This window comes from Artemia franciscana, chromosome 16, assembly GCF_032884065.1.
Source record: "Artemia franciscana chromosome 16, ASM3288406v1, whole genome shotgun sequence".
NCBI lineage: Eukaryota > Metazoa > Arthropoda > Branchiopoda > Anostraca > Artemiidae > Artemia > Artemia franciscana.
Genome location: NC_088878.1, coordinates 6,691,332 through 6,707,563, shown reverse-complemented (window position 1 = coordinate 6,707,563; position 16,232 = coordinate 6,691,332). Strand labels below are relative to the sequence as shown.

The following is a 16,232-nucleotide window of genomic DNA, read 5'->3' as shown; positions in this document are numbered from 1 at the left end:
TTTTTTGTGGCTGACAATTTAAAAAGAATAAGAAGATAATAGTTGTGATCAAACAGTTCGTGGTAACGAACTGTAGTAAGGAGCGACCCGACTCAATAGTAACAGAAACTCTAAAAAATGGAATTTTGATACCAATAGTTACATAAAAAGAATTGAATTTTAATGCTGATTTTAAATATATCGGTTTCATCAAGATCAGTTACACCCATCAAAAGTTACGAGCCTGAGAAAATTCGCCTCATTTAGAAAATAGGGGGAAACACCCCATAAAGGTCATACAATCTTAAAGAAAATCACACCATCAGATTCAGCGTACCAGAGAACCTTTTAGTAGAAGTTTCAAGCTCCTATCTACAAAAATGTGGAATTTCGCATTTTTTGCTAGAAGACGGATCACGGATGCGTGTTTATTTGTTTTTTGTTTGTTTGTTTGTTTTGTTTTTTCCCCAGGGGTGATCGTATCGACTGAGTGGTCCTAGAATGTCGCGGGAGGGCTCATCCTAACGGAGATTAAAAGTTCTAGTGCCCTTTTTAAGTGACCAAAAAAATTGGAGGGCACCTAGGCCCCCTCCCACGCTCATTTTTTCGCAAAAGTCACCGGATCGAAATTCTGAGATAGCCATTTTATTCACCATAGTCGAAAAAACTAATAACCATGTCTTTAAGGAAGACTTACTCCCCCGCAGTCCCCATAGGAGGGGCTGCAAGTTGCAAACTTTGACCTGTGTTTACATATAGTAATGGTTACTGGGAAGTTTACAGACGTCTTCAGGGGGATTTTTTTTTAGTTTAGGGGGATATTTGAGGGGGGATTACGTGGGAGGATATTTCCATGGAGAAAAATGTCATGGGGGAAGAGAATTTCAATGAAGGGGACGCATGATTTTCTAGCATTATTTGAAAAAACAATGAAAAAATAAATATGAAAAGTTTTTTCTACTGAAAGTAAGGAGCAGCATTAAAACTTAAAAACGAACAAAAATTATTACGCATATGAGGGGCTTACCTCCTCGTTATACCTCACTCTTTACGCTAAAGTAATTTTAGTAATTTCAACTATTTATTCTACGGCCTTTGTGATTCAGAGCTCATTCATAAGGAATTGGGACAAAATTTAAGCTTTAGGGTAAAGAGCGAGGTATCGACGAGGGCTGAACCCCTTTCATACACGCAATAAAAACATACGAATATAGAAGTTCGTTACGTAAATTAATTCGTAAGTTACGTATATTTTTTACCAATGAAAACGTTTGTAAAAAATTAAAAGTTGCAGTTGCTTTTTAAGTAATCAAAATGTTTGAGGGCAACTAGGCCTCCTCCCTTGCTCCTTTTTTCTTAAAATCTTCCGATTAATTTCAATTAATTAATATGCAATTTCGTTTTAATTATTTATGTGCGGAGAGCCAAGATCAAAACATGCATTAATTCAAAAACGTCCAGAAATTAAATAATAAAAAAAATTTAAATGAAAGTAAGGAGCAACATTAAAACTTAAAACGAACAGAAATTACTCCGTATATGAAAGGGGCTTTTCCTCCTCAACGCCCCGCTCTTTACGCTAAAGTTTCTTACTGTTTTAAAAATAGAGTTAAGAGAAAGAGTCAAACTTTAGCGTAAAGAGCGAAGAGTTCAGGAGGAAAAGCCCTTTCATATACGGAGTAATTTCTGTTCGTTTTAAGTTTTAATGTTGCTCCTTACTTTCATTTAAAAAAACATGTTTTTTTATTTAATTAAGATAAAGGTACGAGAACCTATGATAATAGCAGTTATCAAGCATGGTTCAAAAATTAAAATACTTCAAAAGTTGAGGAAGATATCCCTTCCGTTTTTCAAGGTATTACATAACGATATTTCTAAGCGCTCGTTCGAGAAGGGTATATTAAATACTGAGACCGATACAAAAATAGAGTAGTTTAGAAAGTCTATCTCCTGTGTATGGCTATAATGAAAGAAAGATTAAAATGGCTTAGTCATGTCTGACGAATGAAGAGTGAAAGGCTGTTGAAAATCGTTTAGTTGTGCGATTTAGGTGGAGTCAGATAAAAAATAGGACATACCTAAATGAAGCAGAAAGAGGTCTCAAGAAAAGATTTAAGGGAAAGTGGAACTTTAAGAACGGAATTTAGAGTGAAACTTCAATGAGAGGAAATGGAGAAGGAGTGTTGGTAATGTTGACCTCAAACAGCATGGTATCATGATGTCTTATTAATGAAAGCAGTAGTGTTTATTCAGGAACGAATTACCAAACTTTTTCAGCAGCCCTAGAGGGTCCTTCTTGTTTTCACCAGTAGTGATTTAGTCAACGTAAGATAATAAACTTTCTTCTATTTTTCTGAAATACTCTTTTTTTGTGTACTTTGATTCTTTTCCATTGTCAGTCACAATGATATACATTCCTTTTATAATGATAGTGATTTCGCCTTTCCTTGCTATCTTGAGCGAAAATAAAAATGGGAACTAGTAGCCTGATTTCATTATTATTTCAATTAATCTTCATCTACTTCTTCTTCGAGACATCATCAGTCAAGTTGAAATTGGTCCAGCTAACCAAAAAAGAAGTTCCTTTGAGAGCTGGAAAATACACATTCTCATGGAAAAGTCTGGCCTTGGATGAGATTGAAAATGAAGGTATTAAATAAAAAAAGAAATCCTGAAGTACCTTTTTCTTACAAATCAATATGCAAGACTGACATCTAAATTTAAAGGCCAGATTCCTGTGGAAAATTGAAAAAAAATGGGTTTTCTTCATATTTATTTGATTTTTTTTTACTAATTATTTTAGTTTATTAATTTTACTAGTTATTTTAATTATATAGATAAAGTTTTATTTTACTAATTATTATTCTAAGGAAGGTAAAATGTTAACGCATAATAAGTTAATAACAGTTGAATAAAATAAATAGTATAACATGACAGTAACACTATATTAATTGGTAGGCTAATATGTATGATAATAATGTCGATATAGCAATAATAGAAATAAAAATAACTTGAAGTTCATATAATATATCTCTGTCCCCAAGAAACTTTTTTTTATTTCATTTTTTCTTGAAGGTATATAACTAGTCACTAATGACATCGCAGTTATGCATGTTGTACCAGGAGACAAATATCAGTTCGAAAAAATGGTTTTCGCTTTTCTTCATATATGCAAATATTTTAATCATTTTATCTGGGGGGGGGGGCAAATTAGTTTTGAAAATTTGCTTCTCCTGGTGGTCAAGGTGTAATTAAAATGAGTAAAATACTTGTTTGTATACTGCAGTAAGTTGCTACTAGTAGTAGTAGTAAAATATCCCCTGTGAAAATTCATAATATGTTATTGTCTGTTGTTTTAACGCATAAACGTAAGATGATAATTCGATAGCTGAGATTCAGCTTTTTCTACCGATCAAATTGCCTTTTGAATTTTCTTTGTATTTATTTTTAGATTGAATAGCAACATGAAAATACGACAGAAACATATTGAAATAGGAATACTTACCTACTTTTAGATTATTTCTAAGAAAAAGTATAGTCGTGGGTGCGTATAAATTTAGCAAAGACGTGTATTGTCCCTTTATCGCAAATTACCGCTGTAAGTTTGTCACAGAGTCGAGGGTTTTACATGGAACATAACCCTTAAGCATCCAAAAAAAAGTTGTGGAAATTTTGCTTTATATTAGAAATACACTCTGGAATTCATAATTTGGCAGACTTAGCAATATTTTGTAGATTTGGCGAGTCACTTAGAAAATTTTGTAATTTACTGGTATCATAGTTTTGCCCATCTTTATCAAAACTTGACTTTTCTCTTGGCAAAAATCACAATAAATTTTACTTTATCAATTTTAAAAACGTTTAAGACTCCGCTTTCTGAGGAGTGTTTCTGCTGAGAGTTTATTTTACCCGACTCACGACTAAAATTTATTCATCAACGTTTGGATACAGGCCTCCTGGTGAGGGTAATCAGCAAAAATGAGGTTAAAACGAACAATTTCGGATGCCTCCCCTCTCGGAGGGATTAAATTTTAAATTAATTTTGAAGGAAAATAAAGCACACTTATGAATACCGAAATAGTAACCATATCAAAATGCTATATACGGAAAAGAGTTTTTTCTCCCAAAGAAATTGATGCCTTTTGTCTTTGGTTCTGTTTAAGAGAAGAACAGTGAGGTTGTAAGAAGGGGAGGGGATGTGTCAACCAGATTTTACCCGTAGATTAATAATCGAGAAGTTTTTGAACCATCGGTCCCTTACATTTTTAAGTATTATAGATTATTAATAGGCGTTGGATTCAGCTGATAGCAGAGCTTTGCTGAAGGTCTTATCCTTATTTTGTATACCAGATAAATAAATTAAAATGATTGGTGCTACGTACGAAAATAATACTGCTGTAATTAAGGTAGAAAATGAGGTTAGTAGCTGGTTTCTTGTGAAATTGGGAACTAATTAGGGTTGTGTTCTATCCCCATTTATATAGATCATTTTCATGGTTTTAATCCTAATGAAGACGGCAAAGGCTATTGGAGAGCCTGGAATCAAATGACATGGTAAAACTATTCTAGATTCAGATTATGCAGATGATTTGAGTGTTCTAGATGACATAAAAAAAGCATGAATTTATAGAGGTTTTGATAGTTGAGGGTGCTAGAATAGGTTTGAAAATTAACGTTAAGAAGACTACGTTACTCAGACTAAGAATAAATGAATGTAAAGAGATGATTTTCAGTAACAAGAGGATCGATCAAGACTTACCTAGGTAGTATTATTAGTAAGGATGGTGGATGCAATGAAGATGTAGGAAGCAGAATGGCCAAGGCTATTTCTCAACTAAAAAGGTTGGAAGAACAGGAATATGGCCATAGCGGTGACAGTTGACAAGCATGGTTCTAAAACGTGGACCTTTTGGAAGACCGTGGAGGATATTTTAGATGTTTTCCAGAGAAGTTGTCTACGGAGAGCTTGGGTGCCGCTAGGGCTGACCGTATACCAAACAAAATCATGCAGAAAAAAAATGGTTCTATTCCACTTTTTGGGCTATAATGAAAGTAAAGTTGAGATGGCTAGAAAACGTTTTGCGGATGGAAAATAACAAATTGCCAAAGATTGTTCTTTTTTACCGTAAATGCATGTCCAAAAAAGTAGGTAATTCTCAAATGGGGCGGGCAGAGGTCGAAGAAAGGACTTAAAGGAAATCAGAAGTTCTTGAGAGTGGTAAAGAGTGAATTTCTGAATAGGTTGGTCCATAGGAGGAGTGTTCTTAGCTGTGTTGGCCCCAGGTGGTTGTGTGCTGCAGTGGAGGGTTGTGATAGTAGATGGTGTAATCCTAATGTTATCATCTAAAGTTAAGACCTCATTACAGGCCCTCATTTCTTTTTTTTCTTATTTTACCGTGTCAAACAGGTGAAAATCATTATGGGGAGCTTTACTCGACATCTTCTAAACTGCATTTAATGCAGTGTGCATTGTGAAGGACCGTTTTTACGAATTTTGACTATTTTCTTTTTCAATGTTTTTATATGAAATAATTAGTATCCAATTTAAATTGTCAGGCATATGCCGAAGTACTGTCCACATTTCGAAAAAAATATGTATCTATATTATTTAGAGACACAGCTTTTACAATGAAAAAAAGCCTCTCCAGGGATTTCTTAGAAGATCTCCTTAGATAGACTCCTCTTAATGACAGATGTTACATCAAATGGACATTTCGCAAGAATTTCTAATCATATATAAAGAGGAATTGAGACAGAAACAAATTCTGAAACAGACATTCAAGAAATTGTGCAAAAAAGTGACTATAGTGTTTCGGGACTGTTTTTCTAATATTCGTGGGGTTATAGAAACTTCGTTACTTAGTGTACATCTCAGGTCATTTGTTCGACCAAGCTTCTGCCACCCCTTGTATTTTTCCCTCACGTGTGGCACATTACCTCCAGAAGCATTTTACTTCCTTGATGCAAGATGCATGACGCCTAGTCTACAAGATGTTAGACGATGGGCAGCCACTGGTGATAGTAACCCATCTGATGTTTCTTCTAAATGTTTAAGGCTTTTATAAAGGCTGAGTTACTAGTTCCAACTGATATGAAATCATGAACGTTGAGTTCGATGAAAGGTACATAACAGATACAGAACTGGTATATCCAGAACCACCGACAGAGAGGAGTAGAGGGGTCAATGGCAAACAGTTATGGTGTACACGGGCCTTGATTCCTTGCATCAGATAGATAGATACTTTATAGGTGACTGAACCGGAAACCCAGCATTTCACATCTACAACTGTAACAATAAATGTAAATTGGCACTAAAAGAAATGAGAAACAAACACAACAAAATACAGAAAGAAGTAACTGCGAAGAAGGCCTGGAAACCATTTGACATAAAAAAATCAATAAAAGATGGCTTTATGGTTATTATTCTTATTTCCTGAAGATTAGTTTAACATGCTGTTTTCTAGCTCTCCTGTTAGTGCAGAATATTTTAAACAAGAAAAATTTTTACTTGTTTTTTAATTTATTACCTAACCTTTTTCAAAAACCATGTTTATTTTGATTTGATCAGGTTCTGTTTCCTTTCGTTATAGGCACAGCCCGAAAAATGGAATACTATCGATAAGATCTACAACAGTTGTGACAAAAATCGCGTTGTTCCTATCTAATTCGATGCTTTTTGGGATCTAAAATCAGGGTTTAACAATTTTGGGACCCAAACGCATCAAAAGTTGGGGGAACAGCCTGCTCATTTTGATACCCTACAAAATATAATTATTAGCTTTCTTTTCTGATTTTTTTTTTAATTCAGTTCCAAGTGGTGGCAACAATTCAAAAAATATAGAGTGGTGGGGGGTAAAATCTTTTTTATTCTTTTTTGTGAACATAAAAATAGTATCTTTCAGAATTAAGAATGGGATATTTCTATTATTTTGCGATAAAAAACGATACGAAAAAAGTTTTTTTTAGTCAAGGAGGGAAGTAGCTACAATTGGTGTCACAATTTGAAGGGGTGGGCCCAATGGGAAATTTGTCCTGCAATTTCCATCTGCTAGAGCAGCAACTCCAAAACTAGACACTACCGCCTAGGGGATCTACAGGAAACCAGGGGGCGGTGGTAGGCAGAGGTACGAAGTCTAGAATGTGAAGTCTGAAGAGGAATCCACGAATAAAAGATTGATTTTGGTAACGATCGAAATTTTAACAAATAAATCATCAAGCGCTTCAGAAAATTTTTTCAATCATCAGTAATGTACTAATTGCGACAACAGCAAGTCAGCAAATCAATTTTTACAGACATATTATATTCTATAACAAATATAATATTTCTGTAAATTTCAATACACTAACCTACGGTCCTAGAAAATTTGTAAATCACCGATGATTAAAATATTCTTTCCCGAAACATTTGATGATTTATTTATTAAAATAACGATCAACATCAAAATTACTCTTTTACTCGTTAATTCATCTTCTCACAGATACAATGATATTTATATCCCTTATTAATTGCTATTAAATGTTAAGAAATATCCAGGGGGCCCTGGGTAATGTTTTTTTCTGGAAAGGGGGCGGTAGATCAACTAAGTTTGTGAACCACTGTGTTAGAGCAACCGCAGATGCTTGGTAGCAGGACCTTAATGTTTTGTTTTTATGATTAAATTTTTTATATAGCATTTATATGGTAGTTTTTGGCCAGTAGTTTTGGCCCACTTTGGCCAGTAGGAATTGTAGACGTTAATACCCAATCAGAAAAAGCATCAAAATTTCTAGTTTTCTGTTACGGATCCCATGATCTTCAGACAGTCTTAGAAGTAAATTTAGTTCTCTATGCGGAAAAGTCTAAAGAAGCATCGCATGAAACAGAACGGAGCGTTAACAAGGCATTTCAGGAGCTGGGGATTTTCCGGATATCTACTTACAGTATTTAAAAAAGCTCCCTCCGCTCAAACTGGCTCAAATTCTGAAAAAAAGACTCGGTAGCTGTTCTTGTTGAAACGTTAGTTCCTACGGAACAAGAGTAAGCACAAACAAAGCAAAATATGCTCAAGGACATGCGGAAATTGGTCACAGAAAAGGTAGCACAAAAAAATAGTATCAACCCAGGTACTGCTGAACAGATAATATCCCAAGTTAATGATAGATTATCAGTCGAATACAATGGAAAACTTGAGAAGATTGGCAAAGTACTTAAGGGGTTAAGAGCTCAAATAGAGTCGCTGGAAAATCGTATTGCAAAAATGGAAGATAGATTTGACGAGTATCAACAAGAAGCTCAGCTTGATTCTCTTGTATTCGTAGTGGTCAAATAGGCCCCTGGTGTTGACCTTTAGAGTAACAATGCAAAATATTATAAAGGACAACATGGGCTTGAGTGCTCTTATGAGTGATCAAATTCTTCCTATGCAACGTTTTCGTTTACCCAACCCTACAGCTCAGATTAGAGATGAAATTCGAGTTGCCCCTGTGATTGTCAAATTTTCTAACAAAGATGTTACGCATACTGTCTTTAAAGTGAAGTCTAAGCTAGCGAAATCTGGTGTTTTTGTGAATGAATATCTCACGAAGCAGCGCAAGATTATCCTGGACAGTGCTAGAGATAAGTTCGGAGCAAAGAACGTTTGGTCGGACCAAGGCCGTATTTTTGCTCGCCTACCAGGTGAAGCTTCTTCTAGGAGGCTTCGGAAGGTTGAAGACACCCTCTAGATTAGTATCTTATTTTATTTCTTGTTGGTAGTACTTATTTGTTTATTGTTTTGTCTTCGTTGTTTGATCTTTTTTTGGTGAATTATCTTGCTTATTTTCTTTTACCGTTGTTTTGTTTCTGATTTGTCTCGTTTGCCACTCCCCCCCCCCTATGGAGAATCCGATTTTTTTTGTTTATTATTATTATTATCATTATTATTCCACCTGTCCCAGTATTGCAAACAAAATGTCTGATCAGTTGAGTGGCTTGAATCGGTGGCGACAGTTTAAATCTGACCCTTTTTGACTGAAAGATATACTTCGCGATGGAATAGCAAATGATTATTTTGCAATTGATTTTGATTGCCAAAGACCGAGTAAATATGTTCCAGTTACGTCGTCATCATGGGAAAAAAGTCAGAATATTCTTAGTGTATGCCATTGGAATTGTCATCTAACCTCAAGTTATAATGATATCTTGCATTTGCTAGATATGACTAATAGTTATTTTGATGTTATTGGTTTTTGCGAGACTTTTTTGACTTCTGAGCATTTTCTCCCTTCTTTTCAATTTCCAGGTTACCAATTATTTGTGGAAAACCGTGAGCTGATGGCAAGGGGAGGTCTAGCATTCCTGGTGAAAAATGGGATACTTTGCCGTCAAAGGGAGGATGTTGATGTTTGGATAGAGGGTAAGGTTGAATCGCTTACACTTGAACTGGCTATTAATTCAAAAAAAATTATTGTAAGTGAGGTTTATAAACCACCAAGCAGAGGCGCCATTTGGGGGGGGGGGGGGGTTAGGGGTGGGCAAGTGCCCACCCCAGATGTTCCATAGGGCCCAAGCTTCCACCACAAAGGGCCCTTTGCCCTTTGTAGGCCAACGCTATCATAAGACTCTAAAGATGAGAGCACAGAGAGAAGTAGAAGACTTTACATCATTAAGCCTATTAACTTTTTAGTTTGGTAAATATCAAGGTATTAATAACCATTAGCATCAGAACTCAAAAGATCACCAAGCATCTGAAACAATTTGTGACAACTTCGACGCTAGGAAAGAACTTCATCCAATCTGGAAATTGGACTGCTACTTTGGTGGATAAAATGAAGCAAGAGTACTCCAAGACTTTCGACTGTCTACTAGCCGAACTTGACAGAAGGTTCAAAGATAACTTGCCAGTGCTGAGCACATTCAAAGCCTTGAATTCAAGCTCAACCAAGTTTATGGACACAGAGTTGCTCAAGCATTTCTCTGCTCTTTACAGCAAGCTGGATATTGACGACATTCTTCTCAAATCTCAAGCTGGTATTGCCAAGCATTTCTTGCTCGATGAGGAGAAAAAGCTGGAAAACTTCCTACACATTGTTGGCCATCTTCAGGCATTACCAGCGGCTTACTCAGAAGTAATAAAGTACTTTGTATTGCTACCACACTTCCTTCTCTTGTTATGTTTTTTTTCTCTTGTTATGTTTTTTATTTTTGTAAATATATTTGATCTGAAAGATTTCTGCTGAAGGAAAACCAAGATTTTGTTTACAACCCTCAGCATGTTAATGAAGATTCCTTTCACTGACATATTGTTTACTTAAACAAGGAAGTTTCTTGCTGAGGAAGGCCAGCCTGTAGTCTGGTTGAATTTTCCACTTTACGTTTAATCACTTAACCTTGTTGATTGTGATCTTTGATGTTATAATTAATCTTAGGGGTCAGTGTGGCTGAGTTCCACATTTGGTTAAAGTACATTTCCAAGCAACATATGGGTGCTAAAAATACGTTTCTACTTAGAATATTTGATCGGTGTGCTGCCAAAACCCGCTTTTTTCCCTACGTAACACAAAGTGAATCAGGGGTGGGGGGGCAAGATGCAGTTCATGCTCGCCCCCAAGATTTGACCCAAATGGCGCCTCTGCCACCAAGTGCTCATTTGGAGGATTTCACGGAAGGATTTGAGATATTAATGAGAGCTGCGGTATCTAGCCAGTTGGATTTTATTTGTATGGGAGATTTTAATTTTGATTTGTGTGATGTACATGCTATTAATCTTGATTTTTTTTTTAATTTGATGGTTTCAAATGATTTATTTCCCCTTCTTGGGGTCCCGACACGTATAACTAGTCATTCAGCAACTATAATGGATAAATTTTTTGGTATTTCGAAGTACCTGAAATCTAGTGCTGCTGATGTTCTGGTATTCCCATGTTCGGATCACAGAAGGTACAACTTCAGTTGTAGCTTCTGTGCCACTAATGCCAAGGAGAAAAGGGTAGAAAAAAAGCAAATGCGGCAATTAAGGAAGTAGAATATTGAAAACTTTGCTGAGGAACTTAGTAAGCTGTCATGGAAACCAGTTTTTGATGAGACAGACGATGCATCCCATGCATTTGATATTTTTATGAATATTCTCCAGCCCATATATGATAAAACATGTCCACTAAAAGTGTTGAGGAGTACAAGGGAATCACCGAGAAAGCCGTGGGTTACATCGGAACTTATTCAGATGGTTAAGAAGAGGAATCTACTGTATCAGTCGTTTTTAGATTGCCAAAGTGCTGATATGTTTAAAGAGTTAAAAAAAAAAATCAAGTGAATACTTTAAAGAGATCTTGTGTCAAGAGTTATTATGAATTGAAACTTGGGGAAACAAAGGGGGACTCAAGGGGAACATGGAAGGTTTTGAGAGAAGTATGGGGTAGTGACAAAAAGAAAAATACGCCAACTTCACTAATTGTGGATGGAAAAGTCTACGAAGGCAAGCAGAGCATTGTGAATCACTTTGGTGCCTACTTCTCGACGATTGGTGAAATGGTTCAAAAGGAAGACCAGCCACTGGGTCAAGGAACAAGTGAGGAAGCTTTCATTGATGATAGAGGCCTGGGACTAATAATGGAGGCCGAAGAAACGAATATGCAGGAGTTGAAAGAAGTTGTAAATAGTATTAAGTCAAACTCTTCAGGTAGTGACGGTATAAGCCTTAAGACATTCAAGCTTGTTATGGTATATTCCCTACCATGCCTTGTTTACTTGATTAATTTATCACTCAAATTGGGAGAATTCCCGCAAAAGCTTAAAGAGGCGCGAGTGATTCCTCTTCAAAAAAGTGGCTCAAAGACTGATCTGACTAACTGGAGTCCGATTTCTCTGCTGTCGGTTTTCTCAAAGTTGTACGAAAAAGTTATGCATAAAAAACTATCGAAAGTTATGCATAAAAAAATTTTGAGGTAGCAATTTTCCTCAACATGTTCAAAAGATCTAAAAACTATGCCTTTGAGGATGACTTGACCCCTCACAGTCGCCGGGGAAGGGCTGTAAGTTATGAACTGTGCCCATTGCTTACATATAGTATTGGCTATTGAAAAGTACAAAGATGTTTTCGGAGTGGGGGAGTTTCTGGTGGGGGTGTTTACGCGGAGGAATGTTTCTAAGGAGGAGTTTTTGTGGTGGAAGGAAATATTCCACGGGAGGGGAGCTGTATTTCCCAGCATAATGTAAAAACTATCAGAAATTAAAAAAAACAAAAAAACAAGACTTTTGAACTGAATGAGGGGGTTTCTCCCCCTCAGTACCTCGCTCTTTACGCTAAAGAGTTTTTCAATTTGTGAAAAACTTATTATTCTAATTCAACAGCCCTTGCGTATCAGGAGTCATCCTTAAATAATTGTAACAAAAAGTCAATCTTTAGCGTAAAGAGCGAGGTATTGAGGAAGGGTAACCCCCTTATAGACATAACACTTTCTGTTTGTTTTAAGTTCTAATGTTGCTTCTTACTTCCAGTTGAAAAAAACCTTGTTTTTTTTTTTTAATTTAATTTGATTAGAACCAAAATAGTTCCTCTTTCTGTCTTTAAGAGAGAAAATTATTCATTGGAATAGAATGTAAGGCTACTATACTGAAAATAATTCCTAGGAGAGATGTAAAAAGGTATTTCTTTTTGGAAATTTTCCCTTCAATGACACACGCTGGCTGAAATAGATTGCTTTCAAGGATTTTCAATCAAATGACATAAAAGCAACTGAATGAAGGGACAAAACTAGCAAGTAAATATTGTGCGAGTCTTATGAACAAGATTATGAACATATTTGATATCAAACAGTTCTTTGTAACGAACTGTAGTAAGGAGCGACCCGGCTCAATAGTAACCGGAATTCTAATAATGGAATTTTGATACGAACAATTACATCAAAATAATCGCATTTTAATGCTGATTTTAAATATATAAGTTTCATCAAGATCAGTTATACTTATCAAAAGTTACGAGCCTGAGAAAATTTGCCTCATTTTAGAAAATAGGGGGGAAACCCTCCAAAAGTCATACACTCTTAACGAAAATCACACCATCAGATTCAGCATATCAGAGAACCTTATTGTAGAGCTTTCAAGCTCCTATGTACAAAGATGTGGAATTTCGCTTTTTTTTTGCCAGAAGACAGATCACGGATGCGTGTTTTTTTTTTTTTTTTTCCAGGGGAGATCGCATCAACTGAGTGGTCCTAGAATGTCACAATAGGGCTCATTCTAAGGGAAACTAAAAGTTCTAGTGCCCTTTTTAAGTGACCCAAAAAACGGGAGGGCACCTAGGCCCCCTTCCACGCTCATTTTTTCCCAAAATTCACCAGATCGAAATTCTGAGATAGCCATTTTATTCACCATAATCGAAAAAACCTAATAACTAAGTCTTTAGGGACGACTGTGTTAACATATAGTAATGATTACTGGGAAGTGTACAGACGTTTTCAGGGGGATTTTTTGGTCTAGTGGGGAGAGCTGAGGGGGGTTACGTGGGGGGATATTTCCATGGAGAAGCTTCTCGAGGGGGAAGAGAATTTCAATGAAGGGAGCGCAGGATTTTCTATCAGTACTTGAAAAAACAAAGAAAAAAATATAAAAAGTTTTTTTCTACTGAAAGTAAGGAGGAGCATTGAAACTTAAAACGAACAAAATTATTACGCATATGAGGGGTTTACCTCCTCGTTATACCTCACTCTTTACGCTAAAGTGTTTTTAGTAATTTTAACTATTTATTCTACGGCCTTTGTGATACAGAGGTCATTCTTAAGGAACTGGAACAAAATTTCAGCTTTAATGTAAAGAGCGAGGTATCGACGACGGTTGAAACCCCTCATAAACGCAATAAAAACATAAATAAGTGACGTATATTTTTTACCAATGAAAACGTTTGTAAAAAGTTGCTTTCTAGTTGCTTTTTTAAGTAATCCAAAAATTGGAGGGCAACTAGACCTCCTCCCTCGCTCCTTTTCTCAAAATCTTCCGATAAATTGCAATTAATTAATATGCAAATTTCGTTTTAATTATTTATGTGCGGAGAGCCAAGATCATTACATGCATCAATTCAAAAACGCCCAGAAATTAAATTAAAAAAAAACATGTTTTTTAAAATGAAAGTAAGGAGCAACATTAAAACTTAAAACGAACAGAAATTACTCCGTATATGAAAGGGGCTTTTCCTCCTCAACGCCCCACTCTTTACGCTAAAGTTTCTTACTGTTTTGAGTAACTGAAAGAGTCAAACTTTAGCGTAAAGAGTGGGGCGTTGAGGAGGAAAAGCCCCTTTCATATACGAAGTAATTTCTGTTCGTATTAAGTTTTAATGTTTCTCCTTACTTTCATTTAAAAAACATGTTTTTTTATTTAATAAATAATCTAGAGACCAATTGATATGTTCTTTAATGGGATAATCATAATCCAAAATCTTTCTGGTTTTAAGTTTTCTGATTCTTATTATCGTATTTAATAAGATTTTTTTCTTGTAATGCGTCATGTTTATGTAAGTCCATCCCTCAAACCAATTCAAATCCACATTATGTTAAAAAGAAATTTCGTTGTGTTTTTGTAAACCAATATGACTTTTTTTTTAAAGTATATTTTTTAATATGGCGCGTAACGACTTACGCGCGCTGGGAGGCTTGGAGGGGGGTGTGCGAAGCGCCCCCATCGAAAAAAATTATAAATGGTATTGAGAGAAGATTTTTATATCCAGAGGCATAATGCCTTGTGACACGTGGGATTGAACCTCCAAACCTTCGGCTAGAAAGTATGGCTGTATTCACTACGCCATCACAAGGTATTAATGTTGATGATTCTTGTATAACTTGATTAATTTACTTGAAGCAGTAAACATTTAATGGTTGTTAACGTACGTTGACGTAGTTAAAATAATTTAACTACGATGAACTTGAATACATAGCATTAAGCTGTTTTTATCCAGTTTCGTAATTTAATAATTGTTCCTTCAGGAAATTAAATTTTGAGACGCGAAAGAAGCCTCAACAGGTAAAACAATTTTTATTAACCCAAATTTTAAAAAACATATTCCTAATAATCGGTTTTAGTGAGAGAAAAGTCATTTATAACCGATTCCGAATTGGTATTTTTTATTTCAAGTACTCTCAATATTGCAACCGAGGAATCACAAGAGCAACCTGAAAATTTTCGCCTGGCATTCAGGTACAGCCCAGTCGATGATTATAGCTTGAGTAGATGTGTTCAAATCGGGACTATGTCTAAAATTTGTCCCTATTGCAAGGCCTTGAAATTTAATGGTGAAACAATGGGAATGTGTTGCGCCTCAGGAAAAGTTAAACTTGCTCTACTGGCTACACCACCAGAGCCATTGAAAACTTTGCTTACTGGAACTACGTCAGAATCTAAGCGTTTTTTATCACAGATCAAAAAATATAACTCATGTTTCCAAATGACGTCGTTTGGTGCCCAAATCGAAAATCAAGATCAATTTATGCCTACTTTCAAAGTAAAAGGGCAAATTTATCATAGAGCAGGGTCCCTTCTACCATTCTCAGGCGAGAATCATAAATTTTTACAACTGTACTTCATCAGTGATAGAAATTCTGAATTGAATGCACGTTGCGAAATTTCTCCCGACGTTGAAAGGACTATCGTTTCCCAATTGCAACATCTTTTCCACGAAAATAATAATTTAGTGCTTCTGTTCAAAACAGCCATCGATTTGATGCCTACTGATACGCATAAAATTGTTATTTCCGCTGACAAAACGCCTCCTGGCGTATATATGAAAGGGGCTTTTCCTCCTCAACGCCCCGCTCTTTACGCTAAAGTTTCTTACTGTTTTGAGTAACTGAAAGAGTCAAACCAAGACCAAGAATCTGAATCAGACCAAGCTCCGCTTTGAACAATACATTCATTTGCGAGATCCAGTTGTAAATGACGGTAATACCACAAACGTTGGACGATTAACGATTTTACCTTCGTCATATGCTGGCAGTCCCCGTCATATGCATGAATATGCTCAAGATGCTATTGCGTATGTTCGTCTCTATGGTCGTCCAGATTTATTTATTACATTTACATTTAACCAATCTTGGGACGAGATACAGCAGCTTTTACTTCAAGGACAATCGGCGGTTCATAGACATGACATTACGGCCCATGTGTTCCGGCAAAAGTTGAAATCACTGATAAACTACATAGTAAAACTTAAAGTGTTTGGGTCAATGCGATGCTGGATGTACTAAGTGGAATGGCAAAAACGAGGATTGCCACACGCACATATAGTAATCTGGAGGATAAACTTCAT

At 36.0% G+C, this 16,232-nt stretch overlaps 1 protein-coding gene across 1 annotated transcript in view; it reads left to right on the top strand.

Annotated features, from left to right (window-relative positions):
- The window catches only part of LOC136036978 (DNA excision repair protein ERCC-5-like), a 244,159-nt gene that overhangs the window by 205,339 nt on the left and 22,588 nt on the right, over nt 1-16,232 (top strand). Inside the window, exon 13 of the mRNA XM_065719381.1 lies at nt 9,240-9,353. Within this exon, the coding sequence (XP_065575453.1) occupies nt 9,240-9,353 (114 nt within the window). The remainder of the gene's footprint in view (nt 1-9,239; nt 9,354-16,232) is intronic.